A 27,022-nucleotide genomic window follows, 5' to 3' on the forward strand; every position below is an offset into this window, starting at 1 on the left:
GCAGCTCTCTCGCGTTTGGGGTTTGAATGGTTGCAGACAGAGGGCCGCGTCCATGTGCGGTGATCTTTAGCCTCTTCCGAAAGACCAAACGGGCGGGTCAGCACGATGAAATTAGGCGAACGTTTTCGGAAAGTAGAGAGCGTAAAGACACCGCACTGCGTGTAGGATTAGATGAAAGCGAGCGAGCGAGCTCTGCCAACCCTGGTACTCGAGCGGACATTGCGTGTGAATGCGGTGACAGTCAACAGCGTCCTCCCACCCTGCTGCTTGCTTTATATAATGGAAGATCGCATGCAGATATGATGTGCTGCTGATGTATACGGGATAACATACGGGAGCTGGAAACGGATAATACACGAGGAGGTGTTGAGTTGACTTCGCGACGCCTCAGCTCATCCCGAGACTGTTATTTCTCGCCTGTGTTACTGTGAAACTCAAGCAATGGCGAGGCACACGGCAGTCAGGGCTAGAGCTGTTTGCCCTGCTTTCAACAGCTAGCCTTCCGCGGGTGGCCTCCTAACCAGCTCTAGTACGACTAGCTGACTCCTGCGGCAACGCGAGCTCCGCGCAGGTGCTGTCTGTACGAGGCGAAGCTGGCGGCGCTCCGGTTAGAGTCGGAGGAGAAGGATCTGGGCGCCATGGCGTGGGTGCTGAAGATGGACGATGCTACCATCGAGTCTGGGCTAGTGCACGACTTCGATGCCAGTTTGTCTGGCATCGGCCAGGAGCTCGGGGCTGGCGCGTACAGTATGAGGTTAGAGCAGCATGCAAACCGATCAGCAGCTTCCCAAGAGTCCCTAAGCCGGGGGCGATGCATCTGTGACGGCGAGCTAGTTAGTTGGCTAGCTGTCTTGATCGCTGTGTTTATATCGCGAACCTCGGGATTCCAGGCGGTTTGTGCTCATAGGTTTCAAAAATTCATAATGTGATACCATTATATAACATTTGGCCCTTAGCGAGATTGTTTTTGACGTCTGCTATATACAATATGGCTATATGATTGTTGCTAGAGCTAGCTCAAAACAATAGACGAGTTGCATCCTGATGTCTGACCATCCTGGGAGCTAATGAGACCTGGCATTTGTATAAATCTGGTTGTAGAGTGTTAATCAGTATTCTCGCGCTCCTTTCGAAAAGCTATAACGTGGTTGCACTGAAACGATAACAAGCGCGTTTGAAGTAATGTTACTTCCTGGAACAGGGTGTTCTTTGAATTCTGTTCTCAGATGCGAAATTAACAGCTATAAATAATTAGTTTACATTTTATTTAAACGAATTGGTTTAAATCTTACATCTTCGCACGCAATCTTTTAAAGGGCATTAAAATGTTTGGTGAATAACACGTTTAATGAAGAAATCGAGGCGAAGGTTGAACTCCATTACGTCTTATGATACTGCGCATAAAAGCTGTGATTGCGTCATTATACTGTTAGGGATACTCTGAAACAGTTGATGCAATATTTAAGATAATGGTCATATCCTCGAGATAGTATGTCTGCCTTTTCTATGTACCTTTAAAATAAGGAAATTAAAGGTGAAGTGTGTATTGTATTTCTTTTATCAAATATTCATATCCCTGTCAATTATGCAGGCAACCCAGTAAGTCATTGGACAGTTGATTCTCCAGAAAATGTAAATACTGTGGCTCAGCAGCACCGGCTCAGCCAATGATGAGAGTCTGGGGGCGGGGCTCTTTCACATTAACCAATGACGCACAGGGGGACTGGTTCAGGAAACCCTCAGAAAAAGCCATTATTGTGGTAATGTTTGATTTTGTAGTCCTAAAACTATTATTCTAAATAACCCAAATAAAGAAAAAAACTAGGATCTTGTGGGCAGCACTGTTACAAACGTGGGGTCATATAACCAAATAAATTCCTGAAGGAACCTGTAAAATGTGAGTGTAAATAACTAAACCTACTGAGAGATATGAGGTTGTTAATCGTTAAATAATCTGCATTATTTTCAGTTTTAATCGTTTATCAATGAATTTCTGGTGAAAAACTACATTAACTATGATTCTGCAAAGAAAGGTCCACCAGTCAAAGAATTGAAAGTAGAAAATCACACCAAAAGATCTTGCGCCCACCCACTCCCATGTAGCACTGTGAATGACATGTGTCAGTCTCCCTCTCTCATAATTTGTACTAAAAAATAACGTAAAAATTTTTACACACACATCCAAAAGCACATTTTCTGTTTACTAATGTATAGCGATAACATATACCCGCTGAGAGTCTAAGTAACAGGAAAATAAATTCCTGATGCTTTCCCATGCATTTACCTTCTATAAACATTTATTGACTTGATCTAACAAACAACTGCTTATATACGTAAAAGGACAATTAAGAAGGATTAAAAATGTCTAGAGCGCTCAACAGAAATTGAGCATTCCCTGCTACTCGCACATGTCAAACAGGAAACATAACCAGGGAAATATCCTCTTGCACCTATGTGACCAAACACCTGGAAATACATAATCACAATACAAAAAAGATGAACATTTCTTGCACCTACATCAACAGGTTGGCCCACTAATTGACATCAGAACTAAACAGCTCTATTTTGCTTAGAAATAACCACCTTTACTGTTGGGCTTTTATTTTTTTAGAAATACAATTGAAAAATATCACATTATTTAATGTATTTTAATCTTGTTTTCAGGCACTACTAACATTGTTATAGCGGTTTGATATTAAGTTGAATCTGACCAGTATCAACTGACCAAAATATTACACTACATTTTATTCATAAATACGACACATTGTTTTTTTCATGAGTTCCAACTGCATGCCAGGTGCTTCAGCATCCACAGCATTGGAAGAGGCAAACCACAATCCCCCTGCATACGTCACAGTTTCATTGGGGTATTAATGATGGAGCATATTTAAACTCTATATGTCGCTTTTCCAAATGGCCAGCAGCCTTCGCTATTCTCAGTTTGAAATGTGAGAGAGTATAGTCAGTGGTTGAGTTTACATTCTGTGGAGGATTTGTTAGTGGTGGGAGAGCTGTAGTGTGAGACAGCGGGAAGAAGGCTGTTCACATGCTCTTCCCCTGTGATATCAAGTTTCTTGCTACTCTTTCAGCGCCCTGCAGATTTTCAGTTGACACAGTCCTCTGTTGGCGTTAGAGGACCAGCCAGTGTTTTTGGGTCATTGAGGCATAACCTGTCCACAGACTTTTGGTTAAAACACACATACATGTATTAGACAAAGTGTCATGTGACTCCAATTGAATTATTTTAATCACATTTTTGTAGACACCTTTGTATGTAAAGCATTGTCCTGCTTTTAATATTGTTAGGTTTTATATAGGAAGTTCTTAATTGATTTTTCAAAATGGTCTCACCAAGGAAGCTTTATATTATGAAGCTGAAATATCCCATGTAGTTTTTTGTTGTGCTGTAAGAGTTTATTGTTTGTCATTGTATTTTATTACATTTAACTAATTGTAGTTTCTGATTGCATTGTTTTTAAATTATTTAGACAAAATTGCAGAAATGTGTAATACTGTCCATTAATTGTTAGTTCGCAGATAATTCAATAATTATCGGCTTATCAGTATCAGGCAGAATTTAAATATGGCTCCATCCATAATGGAAATAGTGTAGCTGTTGGTGTTAACATTGAATAAAAATAACAACAAATTGTATATTTTATATAAAAGTCAATCTTCTTGCATTGACTAGTTCATTTAAAATGGTTCCATGACATACATTTTTAAAACAAATACAAATATTCCATGTAGTTTCTTATTGAATGAGGTCACAAAACCTCCATGCACAATTATAAAAGAATGATCAAAATGCTGTTTAAATGAATTTAAAATTAACTATAGCATGTCACGCTGCAGGATATGGCAATTTTATTTTTATTATTTTCTGCATTTGCAGTTTGCAGGTGTTTTTCACTCACTTCACTTTTCAGTGAACAAGGTCAGATATGTTCGAGTTCCAGATGTCATGGAGATATTCTTATTATTTTCCTGCTGTGTCTGTAAGTCAGTGTTGCTAATGTGGTGTTTTCGTGTTGCGTCTGAGGTAAATGAGGGTGTGAGATGCTGATTATCTAACTTGCGATCATGTGGAATGAGCAGCTGTGGAACGGAATGTTACAGTGGAGCTGCTCATATTTCAGAAAACACTTGCAGATTGGTGGGCAGGAAGCACTGTCACAAACGTCGCGTCATGTCAAGCTTGTCATGTCTTTAGCTGTCACTGCACTGACCTGATACCGCCTGTATGTGTGAGTGTGGCAAAGCTGTGGCAAGCTCAGAGCCGTGGCCTAATATATAAAATATAATAATATTTTGGGCTAAATATTGTGTAAATTAATTGTTCATTGTTTAAATATGTTATTTATAAAAAGTTTTCTGATAACACAAAACAAAATGACACACACTTTTTATAAAAAGTGTTATATATGAACTATATATCACCCCAAACACGCACCAGATATATTGAAATATACAGGTCCTTTTAAAAAAATTAGCATATTGTGATAAAGGTCATTATTTTCTGTAATGTACTGATAAACATTAGACTTTCATATATTTTAGATTCATTACAACACAACTGAAGTAGTTCAAGCCTTTTATTGTTTTAATATTGATGATTTTGGCATACAGCTCATGAAAACCCAAAATTCCTATCTCAAAAAATTAGCATATTTCATCCGACCGATAAAAGAAAAGTGTTTTTAATACAAAAAAAAGTCAACCTTCAAATAATTATGTTCAGTTATGCACTCAATACTTGGTCGGGAATCCTTTTGCAGAAATGACTGCTTCAATGCGGCGTGGCATGGAGGCAATCAGCCTGTGGCACTGCTGAGGTGTTATGGAGGCCCAGGATGCTTCGATAGCGGCCTTAAGCTCATCCAGAGTGTTGGGTCTTGCGTCTCTCAACTTTCTCTTCACAATATCCCACAGATTCTCTATGGGGTTCAGGTCAGGAGAGTTGGCAGGCCAATTGAGCACAGTAATACCATGGTCAGTAAACCATTTACCAGTGGTTTTGGCACTGTGAGCAGGTGCCAGGTCGTGCTGAAAAATGAAATCATCTCCATAAAGCTTTTCAGCAGATGGAAGCATGAAGTGCTCCAAAATCTCCTGATAGCTAGCTGCATTGACCCTGCCCTTGATACAACACAGTGGACCAACACCAGCAGCTGACATGGCACCCCAGACCATCACTGACTGTGGGTACTTGACACTGGGCTTCAGGCATTTTGGCATTTTCCTCTCCCCAGTCTTCCTCCAGACTCTGGCACCTTGATTTCCGAATGACATGCAAAATTTGCTTTCATCCGAAAAAAGTACTTTGGACCACTGAGCAACAGTCCAGTGCTGCTTCTCTGTTCAAAAGTGGCTTGACCTGGGGAATGCGGCACCTGTAGCCCATTTCCTGCACACGCCTGTACACGGTGGCTCTGGATGTTTCTACTCCAGACTCAGTCCACTGCTTCCGCAGGTCCCCCAAGGTCTGGAATCGGTCCTTCTCCACAATCTTCCTCAGGGTCCGGTCACCTCTTCTCGTTGTGCTGCGTTTTCTGCCACACTTTTTCCTTCCCACAGACTTCCCACTGAGGTGCCTTGATACAGCACTCTGGGAACAGCCTATTCGTATGTCTTACCCTCTTGCTTGAGGGTGTCAATGATGGCCTTCTGGACAGAAGTCAGGTCGGCAGTCTTACCCATGATTGCGGTTTTGAGTAATGAACAAGGCTGGGAGTTTTTAAAAGCCTCAGGAATCTTTTGCAGGTGTTTAGAGTTAATTAGTTGATTCAGATGATTAGGTTAATAGCTCGTTTAGAGAACCTTTTCATGATATGCTAATTTTTTGAGATAGGAATTTTGGGTTTTCATGAGCTGTATGCCAAAATCATCAATATTAAAACAATAAAAGGCTTGAACTACTTCAGTTGTGTTGTAATGAATCTAAAATATATGAAAGTCTAATGTTTATCAGTACATTACAGAAAATAATGAACTTTATCACAATATGCTAATTTTTTGAAAAGGACCTGTACACACCTAGGTAGGTAACTAGTTACGATATAGCTGGGGACTACTTTCAGGTGCTGCGTAATATCACTGCGCCTGCTGAACCCATGGTACGGCAGCAGATTTCCTTAATTATTACGCTGGAACGAGAGTATAGGTCCTATCCATATCAGCCTAGAAAATCGCAACTTTTAATTTTCCGTCGGCCTTAGTACATGATGTAACTACAGAAGAGTCAAGCTTTAAATAGGAAAATTATCGAAACTCTTTAATCATTTTTGAGCAAGATGCTAACGGTCTAATCCGATTCAATGATCTATGCTAAGCTAAGCTAAAAGTGCTACTGCCAGACCCGGAGATCGGCTGAATGGATTCAAAAATGGTAAAACTCAACTGTTTAACTCTAGGGGAGTTGTAAAATGAGCCTATTTCCAAAAAAAATGGAGTGTTCCTTTAAACAAAACCATTCTTAATCAGACTTAAACAAAATATGAAAAATGAAGTGAAATCACAAAATATCAAAGTTATCTATGCTACATAAGTGTCCAAACAAAAAGATAAAAGATAAGTGAGGATTAATTGTTCATTGTTTGATATTGTAACACACACTACCATTCAAAATTTGGGGTCAGTAAGATATTTTTTTGTTTGTTTTTGAAAGAAGTCTGTTGTGCTCACCAAGGCTGCATTTGTATGATCAAAAATAAAATGGTAAAATTGCAAAATATGATTGTAATTTAAAATAACTTGCCTGTTATTCCTGTGTTACCAAAGCTGAATTTTCAGTCTTTAGTGTCACACGATCCTTCAGAAATCATTCTAACATGCTGATTTGGTGCTCAAGACATTTCTTATCATTATTGAAAACAATGTATTGTGATGATTTTCTTTTTTTTCAAGAAAACCAGCATTGTATGAAATAAAAATTGTAACATGTAAATGCTTTTACTGTTGTTTTAGAACAAATTATTGCATCCTTTCTGAATAAAAGTATTAAATTGTTAAAAAAAAACACACTGACCCCAAACGTTTGAACAGCAGTCTATTAATACATGGTTTGTAAATACATAGCTGCCTTTTGTTTGACTTCTATTTCCTAGCAGTCTGATGCGAATATGTCCTTTATATGTTTGTAGTTCAGAAGTATGCAAAGCAGTCATGTGTCGTGTGGTTTTTAAAGTGTCTATAGGTGTAAGCAGATGGGGGCTCTCCAGATACCTGTTTCCGTGACAACCATTTCCATACTGATGGGAGAGGTTCTGTGGTTCTAACCGACATATTTTGTAACTTCCGTTTCTCTTTGTGTTTGTGTTTGTTTTCCTCAGTGATGTGTTGGCTCTGCCCATCTTTAAGCAAGAAGATGTTAGTGTTCCTGTGGAGTCTGACACCACGAATCCTCCGTTTCAGTATGTGCTGTGTGCTGCCACGTCCCCTGCTGTTAAACTGCACGAGGAGACGCTCACCTACCTAAACCAAGGTATGGTTTTCATTTGACTATATTTCTTTCTCTATTACTTAAAGAATACCAAGACACCTGTTCAGAAGATATTCAGTAGCACGCTTCCCCTCTCCCTCTGTAGGCCAGTCGTATGAGATCCGATTGCTTGATAATAGGAAAATAGGGGAGATGCCTGAACTCAACAAGACTGTTAAGGTGAGAGATTGTGTGTGGTTTATCAGTGCTGTGCACTTGTGCTTTTGTGTGGTGTGACTTCTCTGGCACTGGTTTTCAGTGAGTCAACTGCATCTTGGCAAAATTAATTATATTTTATTGAAGTTGAGAGTTTGCAGTATAAATTGAAATTGGAGAGGAAAAGGAAAATAAAGATTTGAGCAACACATTAAAGGGATAAATCACCCAAAAATGAAACTTCTGTCATTAATTTCTTACCCTCGGAAGAGAAGAAATTGTTGAATAAAGTCATTATTTTTGTTTTCTTTGCACACACAATTCTTTCTCGTAAAACTCATAAAAATATGGACCACTGCTGTCATATGGACTATTTTAACGTTGTCCTCACTACCTTTTTGGGCCTTGAACGTGGCAGTTGTGTGTCTGTCTCTGAGGGTCAGAAAACTCTCAGATTTCATCAAAAATATCTTAATTTGTGTTCCGAAGATGAATGAAGGTCTTATAGTCCAGGTGATATGTGAAAACAATGTTCACTTTTTCATAAAAGCATGAAATTTGGTACACTTGTATAGTTTGTGGCCCTAAACATTTTCAGGAATGGAGCCATTGCAAAAACACCTTGTGGTTGCCATGGTGACCATTTTACTTTCCGCCATAACCAAATGATGTATTTGTTTGTCATATCTCCTGAACCAAACATGATAACACAGAGAAGGTAATGTCTACCCCTATGTTTCGATGGTCAAGGATTACAATGGTACCATATACAGCAACATAAACTGTTCAAGTGAAGAGTTAATGGTGAAATAGTTGAAATTCAGTTAAAATGAAATAGTATCACAGCATTTAGAAAAGTCCATATTATGGCTATTCATTTTTCCTTTCTTTGATAATTAGTATTTTATTCAATAATACATTAAAAGATTTTTTTCAAGAATACTATCATACATTTCAGAGATATACAGTGCCCTCCAAAAGTATTGGAACAGTAAAGCCAAAATTGCTCTGTTGGCTGTGGAGTCAAGACATTTACAAACATGATTAAAAGATGAATATGAGACAAAACTACAGAAATGTCACATTTTATTATTGGGTGATTCAACACATAGATGTTTTACCAGCTAAGAAGATCAGCACTTTTAGAGTTTCATCCCTCTATCTGATGTGAGCATAAGTATTGGAACAGTTGCCTCACAGGTCTTTCTAAGTGATCAGCTGTGTCCTGTTGCATTAATTCTTCAGATATTAAAAGCAGGGAATGTGTCGTATCAGTTATATCCATTACTTCTGTATTCTGAATCTTGCATTCGATGATGACACACACAAACCAGGATGAAGATGATGGAGCTGACTTTAAGAGAAAAGCAAGCAATTTGGATGCTAAAAGAAAAGAGGAAGTCAATTAGAGCTCTAGCAAAAACAAAGGACATGGAGAAATCAAGAGTTTGGAAACCACCAGCGACAACAGCAGCCAACAACTACCTGATCGGCTGAAAAAACAACAGTAGTTGATGACAGACAAATCATAAAAGCTATGAAAATGAACCCTAAAAGACTGTAAAATCAGCAACAACTTCCAGAAAGCCGAGGTGATGCTCTGACAATCTACTGTCCTCAGGAGACTTTGACACAGAATTACAGATGCTACACAGCAAGATGCAAACCTCTGACCAGCACCAAAAATAGAAAGGCAAGATTAGAGTTTGCAAAAAAGCACAAAGGTGAGCCAGAAGAGTTTTGGAACTGTGTTTATGGACCGATGAGACAAAGATGAACCTTTATCTAAGTGATGGCAAAGCAAAAATGTGGAGAAAAAAAGGGAACTGCAAATGATCCCAAGCATACAGCCTCATCTGTAAAGCATGGTGGAGGTGATGTCGTGGCATGGGCATGTATAGCTGCCTCTGGAACAGGCCCTCTCAACTTTACTGATGACTTAATGTATGATGACAGTAGCAGAATGAATTTGGAAGGGTACAAAACCATCTTGCCTACCAATATTTAAGAAAATGCCACCAGATTCATTGGGAAGTGCTTCATATTGCATCAGGACAATGACCCAAAACACCCTGCCAGTTCAGTCAAGGAATTTATAAGAGCAAAGAAATGGAAAGTCTTAGATTGCCCAAGTCAACCTCCAGATTTAAATACGATTGAACATGAATTTCACCGGCTGAAGAGGAGAGTAAAGGCAGAAACTCCCCAAAACAAGCAACAATTGGAATTGGCTGCATTAAAGGCTGGGAAAAGTATTTCAAAGAATGAGACCAAGAGTCTGGTGATGTCTAGGGGTCACAGACTCACTGCTGTGATTGTGCGCAAGAGATCTGCAACTAAATAATAGCTTTTAATCTTTTATATCTGGCTTATGTTCAACTGTCCCAATACTTATGCTCACATCAATGAGTGGGATGAACTCTAAAAGTACTGTTCTTTTTATTTGGTAAAACATGTATGTGTTGAAGCGGCTAATAATAAAATGTGACATTCTGTAGTTTTGTCTCATATTCATCTTTTAATCATATTTGCAAATGTCTTGACTCCACAGCCAACAGATCAAATTGGTCTTTACTGTTCCAATACTTATGGAGGGCACTGTATATAACAAAATAATTTCAGGTAAGTGTATTTCCAATACATTCTTGTTCTCTCTCAACAAAGCTCTAACATTACACGCAGATGGCAACGCAATCAGGTGAACAGTTAATGGTTAATTTTGTGACTTTATGAGAAGGATTACAATGAAATCTCTGAAGATGCAGAATGAAATTTCAAACATATTTCATGTAAATTTAATTTACAATCACTCTCTGGGCCCAGAGTTGTCTATTATGTTGTCCACAAGGGGAAAGTCAGGTGAACTGCTAATATTTGATGTAACGGGTGGAATAATATTTATGTGTAGGGTGTGGTGCGGGTGTGGGCTGGACAGTGACAAGCACGGGCGGGTTGTTGAGGTTTGTTTGCGCATGATGGAAGTCCAGCTGGAAGAGCATTGCAATAGTCCAGCCTAGAAATGACAAGGTCCTGGGCAAGAAGATGTTCAGCATGTTCTGTTTGGAAGGGCCTCATCTTCCTGATGTTGTGCAAGGCAAACATGCATGATCGAGCTGTCTTTATAATATGGTCCTTGAAGGTCAGTTGGTCACCAAAGCATAATTTTTTGATGATGAAATCATGCTGTAGAGTCAGAGTGGCAGGGAAAACGAGAAGCTCAGTCTTTGCCAGGTTAAGCTGCAGGTTCTTTCATCCATGCCGAGATGTTTGTCAGACAGGCTGAGATGCAGGCAGCTACTATTGGATTGTCTGGTCGAAATGAATGATAGAGCTGTGTGTCATCAGTGGTAGAATTTGGTAGGAGAAACCATGTGCTTGTATAATGGGTCCCAGTGATGTAGTGTATATGGTGAAGAACTGATCCCCGAGGAAACCCTGTGACCAGTTGATGTTCTTTGGATACCTCTCCTCCCCAGGAAACCCTGAAAGACCTACCTGTGAGATAATATTCAAACCAGTGTAGTGCAGATCCTGTGATGGTAGACCGGATAATCTGATGATTCACAAAGTCAAAAGTGGCAGATAGATCCAGCAGAATAAGAACTGATGATTTGGAATCAGCTTTCTCTAACTGCTGGGCTACAGTGACCGACAGCAAAGCAGTCTCAGTTGAACGGCCGCTGCTGAAACCTGATTGGTTAAAGTTGAGGTGGTCATTCTGTGAAAGAAATGATGTAACTGTGTCTATAAAGGTGTGAACCAAATGGTCCAATCCATTAGAATAAACAGCATTCCTCAGGAATGTCTTGTAGATTGCAGTTTAGCAAGATTGCGTTGCCATCTGCGTGTGATGTTAGAGCGTTGTTGAGAGAGAACAAGAATGTATTGGAAACATACTACCGCCTACCTGACTCTGCCTGAGGGGTATGGAAAAATACACTTACTTGAGATTATATATTTTTTTATATCTCTGAAATAAATTATTGTATTATTGAAAACAATCTGTTATTGTACTATCGAATAAAATATTAGTTAAGCTGGTGTGTGGTGGGCGTTCTGGCGCAATATGGCTGCTGTCACATCATCCAGGTGGATGCTGCACATTGGTGGTAGTTGAGATTGAGATTCCCCCTTCCATGTAAAGTGCTTTGAGTACCCAGAAAAGCGCTATATAAATATAACAAATTAATAATTAATTGAAACAAACTTTTATTGTACTATTGAATAATAAAGAAAGAATAAAATTAATAGTCATATGGACTTTTGTAAATGCTGTGATACTGCAATGCTCAGATACTGTTATTTCCTTCTTACATTGCTGATTTCTCCATTACCTCTTCACCTGAATAGTTTATGTTGCTATATATGGTATCATTGTAATCCTTCACCAACGAAACATAGGGGTAGACATCACCTTTTCTGTGTTATCATGTTTGGTTCAGGAGATATGACATAAAATACATAATTTGGTTATGGCGGAAAGTAAAATGGTCACCATGGCAACCACAAGATGTTTTTGTCATGGCTCCATTTCTGAAAATGTTTCAAACTATACAAGTGTACCAAATTTCATGCTTTTATGAAAAATTGAACATATCACCTCAAATTTTGCACACATCACCTGGACTATTAGGGGTTTGGAATGACATAAGGGAGAGTAATTAATGGCAGAATTTTCATTTTTGGGTGAACTATCCCTTTAAGTTATTTGTGAACAGTGTTGTTTACTGGCACAGTTTTGTAATGGCATTGTCATGTCCATTTATCTGTAAACATTATTATTAATATTACAAAATAATATATATTAAATTATATATTTTTTATGTAGATTTAACATCTTTGCTATCACTTTTGATCAATTTAATGCTTGAGTGCGAAATAAAAATATTTTCTTTAAAATAGAAATCTTACTGATCCCAAACTTTTGACCAGTAAATAGACAAGATTTTTCTTCCATTGTCTTTGCTGGTACAGTGTGATCATTGTAGTCTGATTCATGAACAAATGACTCTTAGGAGTCATTACTTTGAATGATTTGTGTCTCAAACTACTGTTTTGAATCAGTCTGAGGAATCTTTCACTGAATGAATGCACTGGTTTAACCACAGTGGACATCTACAGAGTCTTTTTATATCATCAAATTCAATCCCGGCTACAACATCGCAACTAGGATAAAATCTCATTTGTTGTGCGATGGTGATTCAGCAGTGCAGGAAGGACGGATATGGTGCATGACTCTTTAAGAGTGCTTGTTCTGATGGTTTTGTGTTTGTGTGTGTTTGGTTTGGGGTGAATTATAGAGTATAGTTAGGGTGGTTTTCCATGACCGAAGGCTTCAGTACATGGAGCACCAGCAGCTGGAGGGCTGGAAATGGAATCGGCCTGGCGACCGCCTCCTCGACATCGGTGAGAGCCTATGTGTTTACTTGAGTTTGCTGCCATTGAGTTTGCTACATGTCTTTTTGATTCATCAGGTGAATAGTTCAAAGCAGCATAAAGCCTCAGGAGAGGGAGATTTTACAGTGCGTCATGTGTTTGTTACAGATATCCCCATGTCAGTTGGCATCACGGAGCCCCGCACAAACCCGTCACAGCTAAACGCTGCGGAGTTCCTGTGGGATCTCTCCAAGCGAGCATCTGTGTTTGTGCAGGTAAACCCAAATTCAAGAACAAACCACAAACATCCAGCCTTGCTGTTAAAGTTTAAAGGTTACAGAAACACACTACAGAGTTTCAGTTTGAAATGTCATTTCCAAATAAGGCAGCCTATGATGTACAATGTTGCAACAAGTGTAATAAAACATTACAGACAGGATGTTTTATTACTCATGTTGCAACATTGTACATGATATTTTTCTGTATATACCCATTGATAATCAACAGTTGGGAACCACACTATTTTACAACCTATTTTTTATTTTAGGACTTAATTAATGTAAGCACACTTGATTTGTAAATGTAAATGGGTTGGACCAAAAAAGAAAAAGATTTTTTATTCAAATATCAGAATTGCATTAGACTTTGCACTGTTGCTGTTTTATTGTATCATTAATATAAGTTGTTTAATAAAAACTATTATAAACTATAAGAAACTATTTATTTCATGATTTCTGGCTGTTTACGTGAATATTTACATGAATTTTGTATATATGTTTACTTAAAAAAGAAATACCTTAAGATTACAAGTCATTGCTTTAATTTTAATGTGATGTAATATTTAACATTTTAAAATAAGGCGCATGTTCAGTGTTCTATTTATATTACATTAAATTACATTTATATCGAATTAAATTATTAAAATAATATAACATTTATTATTAATATTATCATCAGTATGTACCAGCGTGTACCAAATATTCTGAATATTTTGCTGTGGTATTAACATTGGTATTAAGAATTGTAAAATTTGAATTACATTGATATCAAACACTGAAACTTTGGTCTTTTCACAACCATATTTAGGACATATTACTTGAATTTGGTAGAATAATCACTTGCTGTTTGCTCTGCAGTGCTTTTCTGTTGAACTTTCTTTTATTAGTTGTCCCTGTATAATATTACTAATTATGTTTCTGCAAAAATTGTGCAGTTGAGCATTCACTGGTGTATATTGCTTCAGGTCAATATTTAATTCTGGCTGTCAAGATCCTCACATCTCATTGGCCAGAAATTCTCTCTCACACTCAAAAGAGCTATGCAGATGTTGTGCCAATAGCGTCAGACATGTTTGAGATTATCTTAAATTCCCAGACATGTTGGAGAGAGTCTGGTTAGGGCTACTAGCTCGTTGACATTATCTCTTGCCCTTCGATCAAGTTTCAAACATCTGAATATCATTTCAGTTGATTAAAGACGTATCTGGCACATGCTAATCTGTGCAGAAATAGTGCAATGGATGCCAAGGATCGTCTCAAGAGTGCTTCAGGAACCAATCATGTTCCACATTAATTAACGTTCCTTCCTTCCCTTATTGAAGGTTCATTGCATTAGTACAGAGTTCACTCCGCGGAAACACGGTGGAGAGAAGGGAGTTCCGTTCCGGATCCAGATTGACACTTTTAAACAAAATGAAAGCGGAGAGTACACTGAACACCTGCACTCCGCCAGCTGCCAGATCAAAGTCTTTAAGGTGATGCCACACGCATGCAAACGTGCATTAAATGCAAGGAAGATATTTGGTGGTGTTTTGTTGGTTTCACCCTTTTGTTTCCTATAATTGAATGCTTAATGGGTATGTTTTGAAGCATTAATGTGACATTTAAGTCTTTATTATGTATTAAACTGTAACTCATGCTCTCCTATTAACAGCCAAAGGGAGCAGACAGAAAACAAAAAACAGACCGAGAGAAGATGGAGAAAAAGACTCTGCAGGAGAAAGAAAAATATCAACCCTCTTATGACACCACTATTTTGTCAGAGGCAAGAATATTCAAGTAGTCTTGTTTTGTTTTGACACCTATTAATACTGACACCTATTGACATGGATACAGCATTACATAGAAAAAAATAATAATAAGAGGTTGCTGAGATAACGTGAAGAGCATTTAGCTGGTCATGTTACAGCCACCATATGGCAGGGACAACTTTATATCGAGTTTAAAATCAGTAACCTAAAATGAACTGTGACTGAAGTCTCCATCTTACGTCAGTACAGTTAGGTCCATATATATTTGGACACTGACACAATTTTCATAATTTTGGCTCTGTATGCCACCAGAATAGAATTAAAATTAAACAATCGAGATGAAATTGAAGTGCAGACTTTAAGCTTTAACTCAAGGGTTAACTCAAATATAACATAAAATGCTTATGAATTACAACCATTTCAAATGTAATTGGACAAATAAATATAATCATAAATAAAATTTCTAATATTTTGTTGAGAATGCTTTGCAGGCAATGACTGCTTTAAGTCTGGAAATCATGGACATCACCAGAGACTGGGTTTCCTCCTTTGTGATGCTTTGCCAGGCCTTTACTGCAGCTGACTTCAGTTGTTGTTTGTTTGTGAGTCTTTCTGCCTTTAGTTTTGTCTTCAGCAAGTGAATTGCACGCTCAATCGGGTTGAGATCAGGAGATTGACTTGGCCATTGCAAAATATTTCAATATTTTTTTTACCATCAAAAACTCCTGGGTTTGATTTTGCTGTATGTTTTGGGTCATTGTCCATTTGTACTATAAAGCGTCCAATCACCTTTGCTGCATTTGGCTGATTCTGGGCAGAGAGTATATCCCTATGCACTTCAGAATTCTTCCGGCTGCTTCTGTCATGACATCTATAAACACCAGTAACCCAGAGCCACTGGACGCCATGCACGCTCATGCCATCACACTGCTCCACCATGTTTCACAGATGATGTTGTGTGCTTTGGATCGTGAGCTGTTCCAAGCCTTCTCCATACTTTTTTCTTCCCGTCATTCTGGTACAGGTTGATCTTAATTTCAGCCGTCCAAAGAGTGCTTTTCCAGAAGTGGTCAGGCTTTTTTAGATGTTTTTTTGGCAAAGTCTAATCTGGCCTTGTTTGCACCTTGTGGTGAACCTTCTGTATTTGCTCTCGCAAAGTCTTCTTTTGATTGTGGACAGTGACACACCTAGCTCCTGGAGAGTGTTCTTCACTTGGCTGGATGTTGTGAAAGGGTTTTTCTTTACCAGGGAGAGGATGAAATCATCCACCACTGTTGTCCTCTGTGAAGGTCCAGGCCTTTTTATGTTGCTGAGCTCACCAGTGCGTTCTTTTTTTCTCAGAATGTACCAAACTGTTGATTTGGCGACTCCTAATGTTCCTGCTATCTCTCATATGGATCTGTTTTGTTTTTGAAGCCTAACAATAGTCTATTTCACTTGTATGGCGAGCTGCATGATGTGGGTTCATAGCAACAGCTTCCAAATGCAAATGGCACACTTAGAATCAACTCCAGGCCTTTTACTTGCTTTATTGATGTAGAAATAACAAAGGAATAGCCCACATCTGTCCATGAAATGGCTTTTTAGTCAATTGTCCAATTACTTATGGTCCCTTGAAAAAGGGGGGAGGCAAATATTAAAGAGTTATAATTACTTAATCTTTCCTCCAATTGTGATGAGAATACCCTCAAATTGAAGCTCAAAGTGTGCACTTTAAACACATTATATAACTGTAACTTAAATATGTTTTGGTCAGCAGCTAAAATAACAAACATTGTGCCTTTGTACAAATATATATGGACCTAACTGTACATAATTTCACACATATAGTATAAATACTCATGTCTGTAGGAACGTTTCCCTCTTTTCAGAAACAATTTATTTATATGCTATTATAGTATTTAAATATATTTTGATTTAGCTTTCATTTTTATATTTCAGTTTTCATTTTAGTTTGTATTTGCTTCTGTTTTCTAAATATTTCTATTTAGCTTTGGTTGATTTTTTGTTTTAGTTTTAGTACTTAAACTTATTGTGTTTAATTTAGTTGCCAAGGCAACATTTCTAATTTTCATTCAAAATTTTTTTATCTATAATATATAGTTTAATTAATTTCAACTTTTTCAATTAACCATAATGAGTCTTCGTTAGCAATAACAACTAACAGAAATGATTGATGTTGATGAAAAACATTCCTTCTATTTTACTACCTGTAACTAGCAAAGAGCAAATCATGGTTAATGGTTATAACAAGTAATTAATTAGGATGTTGAAAAAAAGGACAAGCCCTTTAATATGTTTTGCCTAATCAATTCATATATATTGGCATGACGTAATAAAAATCAAACAATAATCAACATAATCTTCCTGTTTCAGTAGGAAGAACATCAACACAGGTCAGAAAACTGCTTATTCAAATTTACATGCGTGTCTGTTTTTCTGTCTTTTCAATGTGGTTTGTCTTTTTTCCGTAGACTCGATTGGAGCCTGTGATTGAGGAGGCTGTAGAACATGAGCTAAAGAAATCCAGCAAGCGGACACTTCCTGCAGACTGTGGCGATTCCATCGCCAAAAGCAAAAGAGGAAGTGTAAGTGCCCACTCACCTCTGCTTTGTTAACAGCTCACTCAGTCTAAACTCAAAAAAACATGGTTCATATTTGTTTTTAGATTAATGTCAGTGTGTGGTGGGTCATACATTAGTTTAACATCAGAATTCAGTTTTGTTTAGGATCACTTTGGACTTTTTCTCACATATCTCTCTTTCTCTCGTTGTAGTGCTCTCCATGGCCAGATAATGCATACGTCAACCCCAACACAGCAGCTACACCGACCTTCACCTCCAGCACACACACCTACAGCACTAGCAGCACAATACCAGACAGGTGACATGCTCATGAAGCGTCTCTGTGTTTCTTTTACAATGTGCCATGAACCACAGTTACGCATTTTCTAATGCTTGTACTTTTGTTTTTAGTGAGTCGTCTTCACCTAACCATCAGGGGGATCTTGGTAGCCTCATGTCTATGGAGGTTTGTACATGTTTGTATATTAAATCTTTACTAATTTGCCTTAATTTGCACATTTGTTTTTCTGTTGCATCTGAAAAAAATAAATCTGTGAACATTTTGCAGTCTCTGAGTCCCACAGCGTCTATACAGGACACACAGAAGTGGCTGCTCAAGAACAGATTTAACTCATACAGTCGCATTTTCACCCATTTCTCAGGTATTTACACAGCTTTTGTTGCGAAGATTAAACTACACTGGGATGGGTAAAAATATCTATTTATTATGAATTGCAGTCTGCATTTGAATGATCCTGATAATCGAGTTTTAGTTGTCCTCACAAGCTGTGTGTAAAACCAAACATACATGAATCACAAACAAATTACTCTTATGAACTGGTTCTTTTAATGAATAGTCCAAAAATATAAGTTATAAGTTTGAATCAGTCTGAAACAGGTGCCTGCATAATTAACAATATTAACAGAGAGAGAATCTCTTTCAAATAAAAACAAATTGGGCATTAAAGCTGAAATATCAAAATAGACTGAGTCAGAATTGGAATTTAATAGAATCTAGAGTTTCTGAATCAGACACAACATTATACTATAAGTAATTTTTAATGAGACTGATTTGATACGATTGATTTTTCATCTTAGGTTCTGATCTACTGAAATTAACTCGTGAGGATTTAGTCCAAATCTGTGGTGCATCTGATGGAATCAGACTGTACAATGCACTTAAGTCAAGGTATGATTAAAAAGTGATGTTAATATATGATTGAGGAGTTTTCTTACCATTATGAATGTGTAAACTAAAGAATTCTGTTCACATTGTGTGTGTTTCCCCATACAGAGCAGTGCGTCCCAGACTCACCGTGTACGTGTCCCTGGAGGCGTCTCAGAGTGAGAGCCCTCTACTGGAGAAACGACGCTGTAGCAAAAACGGCGAACACAGCAGTCCAACATCCATGCCAGGTATATAAATATAAATCGTGGAGACTTGCACAGCCTTTCCTAACATACCACAATCACCATAAATAAATAACATCTATTGTGTTGCAGCAACAAACATGCAGTGCAGCATTATTCAGATTGCTTGATCTATTGTATGAACCTTTATAAACGTTCCACCAAAGTACTACAAATGGTGAACCAAAAGGTGTTCACTTCCTTTTTCTGATACTCAATACCATATAATGTAAAACATTTAAGCTGTATGACTAAATCAAAATGTTAGGTAGTGCTCTCAGTTTACTTGCTTGTTGTTGTTTTTTTTACATTGGCAACATAAAATGGCAACAATTGGCAATGTTAAATTCACATTAACATTTTTTAATCTAATAATTACTGAAAGTTGTAAGGAATTTGAAAACCCCCACGATCATACACATATATTACAATATTCAAATTATTACAAGTAAAATTGCAGGGTAGACTTGAGACAAATAGCACTACCGTTCAAATTTGGTAACTTCAGTATGTTTTTTTTAAAAGAAATTATTACTTTTATTCAGCAACGATTCATTAAATTGATCAAAAGTGACAGTAAAGCTTTTAATGTTGTTACAAAAAAAGTTCTTTTGAACTTTCTATTGATGAAAAAAAAAATGTCACAGTTTACCTAAAAATATTAAGCAGCACAAGTGTTTTCAATATCAATAATAATAAGAAATGTTTCTCCATCACAGGAATAAATTACATGTTGAAATATATTAAAATAGAAAATAGTTATTTTAAATTGTAATAATAATTTACTATATTACTGTATTTTTAATCAAAGCATAAGAGACTTCTTTTAATAAATGCTTAAAGATCTTGCCTACCCCTTCTGTAAAATGTAAAAAGCTTTAAATAAAATATTAAAAAATAATAATAATAATATAGCTGCGAGCAGCGATGACGGGCCCAAGCCGTCAGCATACGCCACCCCGGTGGCATCGATAAAACGGTGCCCAGCGAGCACAAGCATCACAGTAACCCTCTGGCAGTTTGGTTTTAAGGGATACGGCAATTAAAGGGTTAATCCAAACCATCAACTCAGTGAAACACACACACACAGAACAACATATAAAACTTTAAATTCTGTGAAAATATATTTTTCATTGGTAGTTGATGTTAGTTAATGCATTTACTAATGCTAACAAATGAGAAATTATTATAGTTACCAAAGGTTTTAATGATTTATAAGCTTTTTTTAATGATTTATTTTTCCATTAACTAACATGAATAATTTTTTCTAACACAAATTAATAAAGTAAAAAATATATTGTTAATATTTAATGTTATTTGTGAATTAACCAATGTTAAAAAACAACATTATTTAACTGTTGTTAATTTACATCATTAATAAATATATACCATTTAATGTTTATCAAAATCAATTCCAAAATGTGTTAATATATTATTACATTTTAAAGTTTTATTTTTTGAACATGACTATTTTTCTAATATTAAAAATATTTTGTTCATTGTTAGTTCATTGTAAGTTCATACTATCAATGAAGAATTAACATGCTGTAAAAAATATATTTTTCATTGTTAGTTCATGTTAATTAATGCATTCCCTACTGTTAACAAATGAGACTTAATTATAAAGTGTTATCAAAACCTTTAATGCTTTATAAGCATTTTTTAAGGATTTTATTGAGAAGTTTAAACAGACCCTCTCTCTCTCTCTCTCTCTCTCTCTCTCTCTCTCTCTCTCTCTCTCCTCCACACTCACTGAACTCACACAGTCAGTCACCCACCCAGTCACCTACCGCACACATTAGAAGCACAGAGACAGGAGAACTCTGATAAGTTTGAAAATGTTCTCCTCTGTATAGTGTATTGTAAATTCATGGAATTAATAACATATCCTCAGACTGTATTGTTCTGTGTATTTAATTTTTTATGAAGTGTTTTGAAGCTGCTCTTAAAAGATAAAAAAAAAGAAAAGTGTTATTTTTTACTGTGACTTTAATAAATTGCCATTAAATCACCGTTCAAGATATCCTAAATCCGTCCGCAATGTAGTATCTTCAGTATCTTGGAAGCATGTGAAAAAATGTTTGGTGTGAATTGTTGGTTTCTGCTTGGGAGGAGTATGAATTTGTTTACGGCCCGTTTAAAAAAAAAAAAAACACATAAAAAAAAAAAATAGCCGATTTCCTGTTGGTCGTAGCTAATGACTGTAAATTAGAAAGTTGTCCGGATTAATAAGAACAATTTATGTACCGAGTTTGGTGTCTGTAGCTATCATTATATATATATAATCATTAATAATTATATACCATTTAATGTTGATGAATATTAATTCCAAAATGTGTTTATATATTATTACATTTTAAAGTTAATCTTTTGAACATGATTATTTTTCTAACATTAAAAAGATTAATAAATGCTTTAAAAAAAAAGTTCTTTGTTAGTTCATACTATCATGGAAGAATTAACATGCTGTAAAAATATATTTTTCATTGTTAGTTCACGTTAATTATTGCATTTCCTAATGTTAAGAATTGAGACCTTATTATAAAGTGTTATCAAAATCTTTAATGATTTATAAGCATTTTTTAAAGATTTTAAAAAAACAGACCCTCTCTCTCTCTTTCTCTCTCTCACCCACTGCCTCAATCCACACAGTCACTCACACAGTCACTCACAGCCCACCCCACCCCCACCCCTCACTCAGCTGCAGGCTGACAGGACCTCTCACTCAGAAGCATTATATCAACTCTCTGATAGTTTTTAAATTTTCTCCTAAGCATAGTGTATTGTAAATTCATGAAATTAATCACATATTCTCAGACTGTATTGTTCTGTGTATGTAATTTTTTATGAAGTGTTTGGAAGCTGCTCTTAAAAGATAAAAAAAAATAAAAATTATCTTTTTTACTGTAACTTTAATAAATTGCCATTAAATCATCGTTCAAGATATCCTAAATCCGTCCGCAATTTAGCATCTTCAGTATTTTGGCATCAAGATAAAAAATGTTTCGTGTGATTTCCGTGTTTCTGCTTGGAGGAGTATTAATTTGTTTACAGCCCGTTTTTAAAAAAAACCCACATTAAAATAAATATAGCCGACTTCCTGTTGGTCGTAGCTAATGACTGTAAATTAGAAAGTTGTCCGGATTAATAAGAACAATTTATGTACCAAGTTTGGTGTCTGTAGCTAAAACTAACCCCCCATTTTTGACAAAAGGTGGCGCTATAGAGTGCCTCTTCCACGCCCGTTTATGAGCTTTTTCCAGTGTCTAACTGTCATTAATACTCATATGTGTGTTGAGTTTCATGACATTCTAAACATGTTATCTGCCTCAAAATCACCAGAAACGAATTTTCAACTTTGACACGTTGCCATGGCAACATAAGTTTAGATATCAATATTGCCTTCACAGTTTTACATCGGCCGTGTTTTGACATTATTCTGGTGAAGTTTGAAGCAAATCGAGTAAAAATAAGATGCTGAATTCAAAGCATTTTGAAAACGACACACTTCCTGCAGCCAGTTGGTGGCGCTATAACTTTCAGTCATTATAGTCACATCTATCCGATCGGCATCATACAACGAACAAATCACTGAAGTTTGATCAACATCATACAATGTATGTGGACGTTATTAGGCATTTCCTGGGTCTCATTTTTCGCCATAACTTCATCGCCTCGCCACGGGCAAACCGTTCGACATATCAAAAATATCTTCGCAATTTAGCGTCCCCAATGTCTTGAGATCATGTTCACCGAGTTTGGTGGCAATCGTATGGAAATCCTCAGAGGAGTATATCAAATTCCAGAGCATGCGCTTTTTAAACAGCCCTGAATAGCCGACTTCCTGTTGGGCGGAGCCTATGACATGCTGCGCGGAAGTTGTTCAGCTCAATGAGTTCTATATGTGTACCGAGTTTCATATGAATACGTGCAAGTATGTGTGAGCTATACATCAAGTTTTCTGACAATTTTCCAGGGGGCGCCGTAGAGCCCCTGTGCCACGCCCGGGTCCCAGCCTCAGCGGCGTCCTAATGGCCGCAGGTTCCAATGTGCGTGCCAATTTTCGAGAGTTTTCGGGCACGTTAAGGCCCCCAAAAGTGCCCGGATGATTGAAATAAAAAATAAAAAAAAAAATTAAAAAAAAAAAAATAATAATCCTTAGAAGAACAATAGGGCCCTGCGCCTTACTGGCTTGGGCCCTAATTAATCTTACCAACCCCAAACTATTAACGGAGTAGTTTGTAAGATAAAGCTGATTCAAAAGCCATAATAAGAGAAAAAAAACTTGTTGCTCAACTTGCTCTCGAAAACACAACACCATAACAACTGACATCTGACATGGCAACAAGACCAGACCTCAAACCCAACATCATTCTCTCTGTAGCCACTTCTAATAACAGACTTAAAACGCTGTGCTCAGACCCCAAACTCATTTACCAACAAATAATCAGGTTACCTAATTACTGGTTACCTAATAAATGAATTCTAAAGAAATTTACAGATGGATATGTTTGTTAATTTGGATAAATTAAGTACTTAATAATATTTTATCAAACACATTACATCAAAGCTAAATGTGTATTTGTCTTTCCTGAAATAGGTCGAGACCGTTCTGTTTGTATTTATTCTTTTGCAGAAGTAATATGGTTTTATTTAGGTCAGTCTACTGTGAAATGTTCAGTCCACAGTCCTCTATCATTGTTGGTATTGTTTTAAAGTGTGTCTTTGTTTGTGTTTAGTTTACCACGCTCTTTACCTTGAGGAGATGACCGCTTGCGAGCTAACTAGGAAAATCTCCAGTGTCTTGGCACTGCCGCTGTCTCACATCAACCAAGTCTACAAACAGGGGCCCACAGGGATACACATACTACTCAGCGACCAGGTAAACACAGACCTACGTCACAGATTCATGCAACCTCACTAAAAGCAGCCAGAAACAGTCTCTTCTCTTACCCTGTTATCAAGTAGCAGTAATAAGTTGGCCAACTGTGGCTGCTCATTTGAATAATGTTTTGCATCATGCCACAGATAAAACTCACTTCATTGTAGACTTTTTTTCTGCTGTTATCATTTGTCATGGATAAATGGATCATGTAGGTGAAGAACATCATGTGACAGATTTGTCTAGTGAATGGTAATGCCATGTATCAATGGAACAGAATGCAAATGTCTGTTACACTCATCAAGGCTGTATTTATTTACATTTATATTACAATGTAAAATAACCGTTTTTTTCTATTTTAAAATGGATTCCTCTAATGACAAAACTGAATTTTCAGCAGCTATTACTCCAGTCTTCAGTGTCACATGCACCTTCAGACCTTTTTGTAATGTGCTGATTTAGTGATTTAAGAAACATTTCTAATTATTAATATTGAAAACAGTTGTGCTGCTTAATATTTTTGTAGAAACCGTGATATGATATATATAGTGACTACACTTAAACTGATATGATTTTGGAACAAACCTGTGTAGTGCGAAGAAGACCTTAGTAACTCCAATATATCCTAATATATAAGATAATACCTTACAATCTTTTTTGTTTTTCTTACAGATGGTTTATAACTTCCCAGATGAGAGCAGTTTCATTGTCTGCACAATACAAGGTAAAACATTTTCAAATATCAGAGAATCTATGGCGGAAGCATTTCATTAAAACCCCTCACTGCTTTTGTTGTTCTCCAACATTTCTGTGATTTTTATTCATCCTCAGATGACACCAGTGATGGATTTCACCTAGTCCTGAAGTAGAGCTGCTGCAAGCAACGTGAAACAGAGTGTGATGACATCTCAAGGCTCCATACTGCCATTCTTGAGCATTGAACATGTTCCCTCCATCCTCCTCTCTTCCTTTCCTCATCTTTCTCTCGTTCTTCGCGTCTCGCATGTCGGAGGAGAGACATAGCTGGGGTTGGGCAGGGCCTCCTAACTGTTAGAATCTGACTTCAGTGTGTAAATTGTTTCATATTGAAAACACTTAAACTGATGCCAGTGTGTGCGAGCGGTGGGCTTTTAAGTATGCGTGCGAGTGCGTTATAAAGGTTGAACCGGGCGGGATGGAGGTGGGCAAAAACCGCAAGGAAGTGGAGGAGAATTGTGACCACTTACTTCAGCATGGTGTTCGTGGAAGAATCTGAGCATCCAGCGCCACGATACGGCTGTGCTCCGACTCTGTCCTCACTTTGTTAATTATGAACGTACAGTACTTACTTGAGTTTGTCTGCCTTTTGTCTGTGAGTTGTCAACCGTTTCGCTTCCTGCCCCTTCGGATTGGCCTGCAGACGCCATCACAAACCCCTCGGTAGATAGTAATGACCTCTTTTCCAAATGTGGGGAAACGTGTCCTGACTTAGGCATGCGCAGGACGTCTTTATGTCTGTCTGGATGAAATAATTCCTTGAGTTTGAGTACGGTGCCCTGCAGCTAACGTGAGGTTGTGAGACTCTCCTAGATGACATTTGTCAATGCTGATATCGTTTTCCAATTCCTCTCTCAAAACCAATCGTTTCTGGTGCCATTGTTTCTGTTGACTAGTTTCTGTTAGTTTCTTAGCATTTACTTTGTGCTTAGTGGGATGAATTAAGCGTCAGCTGGTTCCACATGTTTAGAATTAAATGATGGTTTTTAGATTGTGATTGTCGTGCTTCGTATCCTCTGTGCCCGGTAACTGCATACCTGCCCTTTATAGTAGCTCCTGGCACAGATTATAGCACGATTATTGATAAATGTGCACAGTCACAAGCAGCCATAAATTATATTTCCCATAATGCCTTTGCTTTCTATTATCTTAATTTTTTGACCTAGGACATGGCGTCGGCTGGTGCTTTTCAAAATGCACACGTGCTTTACCGTCAGCTGCTCCAGTTAAACCTAGCCGTCATGGTTGCGGTCAGCCAGCCTTTTTTTCATTCTTAAATAGAGACTGACTCAATAGGTCTTCTATCTCAGTAGTCATGTATTGGGCAGCTGTGCTTTGGCATGTACTGTGCTTATTATTGCCACTTTATAGAGGAGCATGGTTGTAAGAATGTTGACTCCTTTTAATTCTCATAAAAAATGGAAAGAAAAAAAAAGGAATGACCAAGTCTGCACTGAAACTGATACCACAATGAAATGGATACTTTGCTGTTGTTGGATGCTCACTTAGACTTTTGGTGTACACAATGTTTCCAGGTTGAACAAATGATCAAAGTCAGAATCCATGAAGAGGTGTGTTGTTCTCTTCCTCTGATCAAATGCTGTGGATCACCGGACTGTCCTCTGCGTTTCCGTGATGATAATCATGGTGCCCTCATGTCACTGTCTGTCTAAAGAAGCCTCTCTTCCATAGGGGGTGCTGAGATGTACACAATTAATGCCTGTACCAGAAATAAAAATAATTTTCATATATTGTCTCTGAAGTACTTCTTATATTTAGTTAGTAAGAGGATAATTAATTTGAGAGTTAATTATGTTTAAGGGAAACTGGGGTAAACTTTATATTTAAGCTGTTTTCTAGAAAAACAGAAATGAGTGTTAAAAATAATGTTCCTAATTTGAAGGATGTCTGCATTTAAATTAGATGACATTCATAACATAGGTAGACATAGATATTCAACTTAAAACTAAATAAATATGAATTTGAATTATTAATGCACATCTAATTTTGTTACAGTATTCATTTAAAGGCAAAGCTATGATGCATGCAGAAAATGCTTCAACTAATAATCTTTATTAAATAATTTAAATGATTTTATACATTGGCATTTCACCAACATGTATGAGATTTATTTTTATACCTGGACAAATTAGTTAAGTGTGCAATGAAGATAAATTTATTTTGTCATACAAAATATGTGGTACTATTTTACAGTAGGGTTCAATTAGTTAACATGAATTAACAATGAAAAATACTTCTAAAGCATTTATTAATCTAAATATCAATTTCAACATTTACTAAACTACATATGAATGTATGTATAAAATGTATCTGTTAACATTATTTAATGGACCTGAGCTAACATGAAA

At 37.1% G+C, this 27,022-nt stretch overlaps 1 protein-coding gene across 1 annotated transcript; it reads left to right on the plus strand.

Moving 5' to 3' along the window:
* Positions 1-26,401, plus strand: LOC306885693 (upstream-binding protein 1-like). The gene is made up of 16 exons (XM_079442400.1): positions 1-754; positions 7,332-7,483; positions 7,587-7,660; positions 12,937-13,042; positions 13,181-13,287; positions 14,613-14,765; positions 14,945-15,055; positions 17,516-17,629; positions 17,818-17,924; positions 18,017-18,071; positions 18,174-18,267; positions 18,704-18,794; positions 18,900-19,021; positions 23,755-23,897; positions 24,570-24,621; positions 24,729-26,401. Exons 1-16 carry the CDS (start codon positions 639-641, stop codon positions 24,764-24,766), a joined length of 1,635 nt encoding a protein of 544 aa, XP_079298526.1. The 5' UTR covers positions 1-638; the 3' UTR covers positions 24,767-26,401.
* The last annotated feature ends 621 nt before the right edge of the window (positions 26,402-27,022 follow it).

Source organism: Barbus barbus (genome assembly GCF_936440315.1).
Source record: "Barbus barbus genome assembly, chromosome: 19".
NCBI lineage: Eukaryota > Metazoa > Chordata > Actinopteri > Cypriniformes > Cyprinidae > Barbus > Barbus barbus.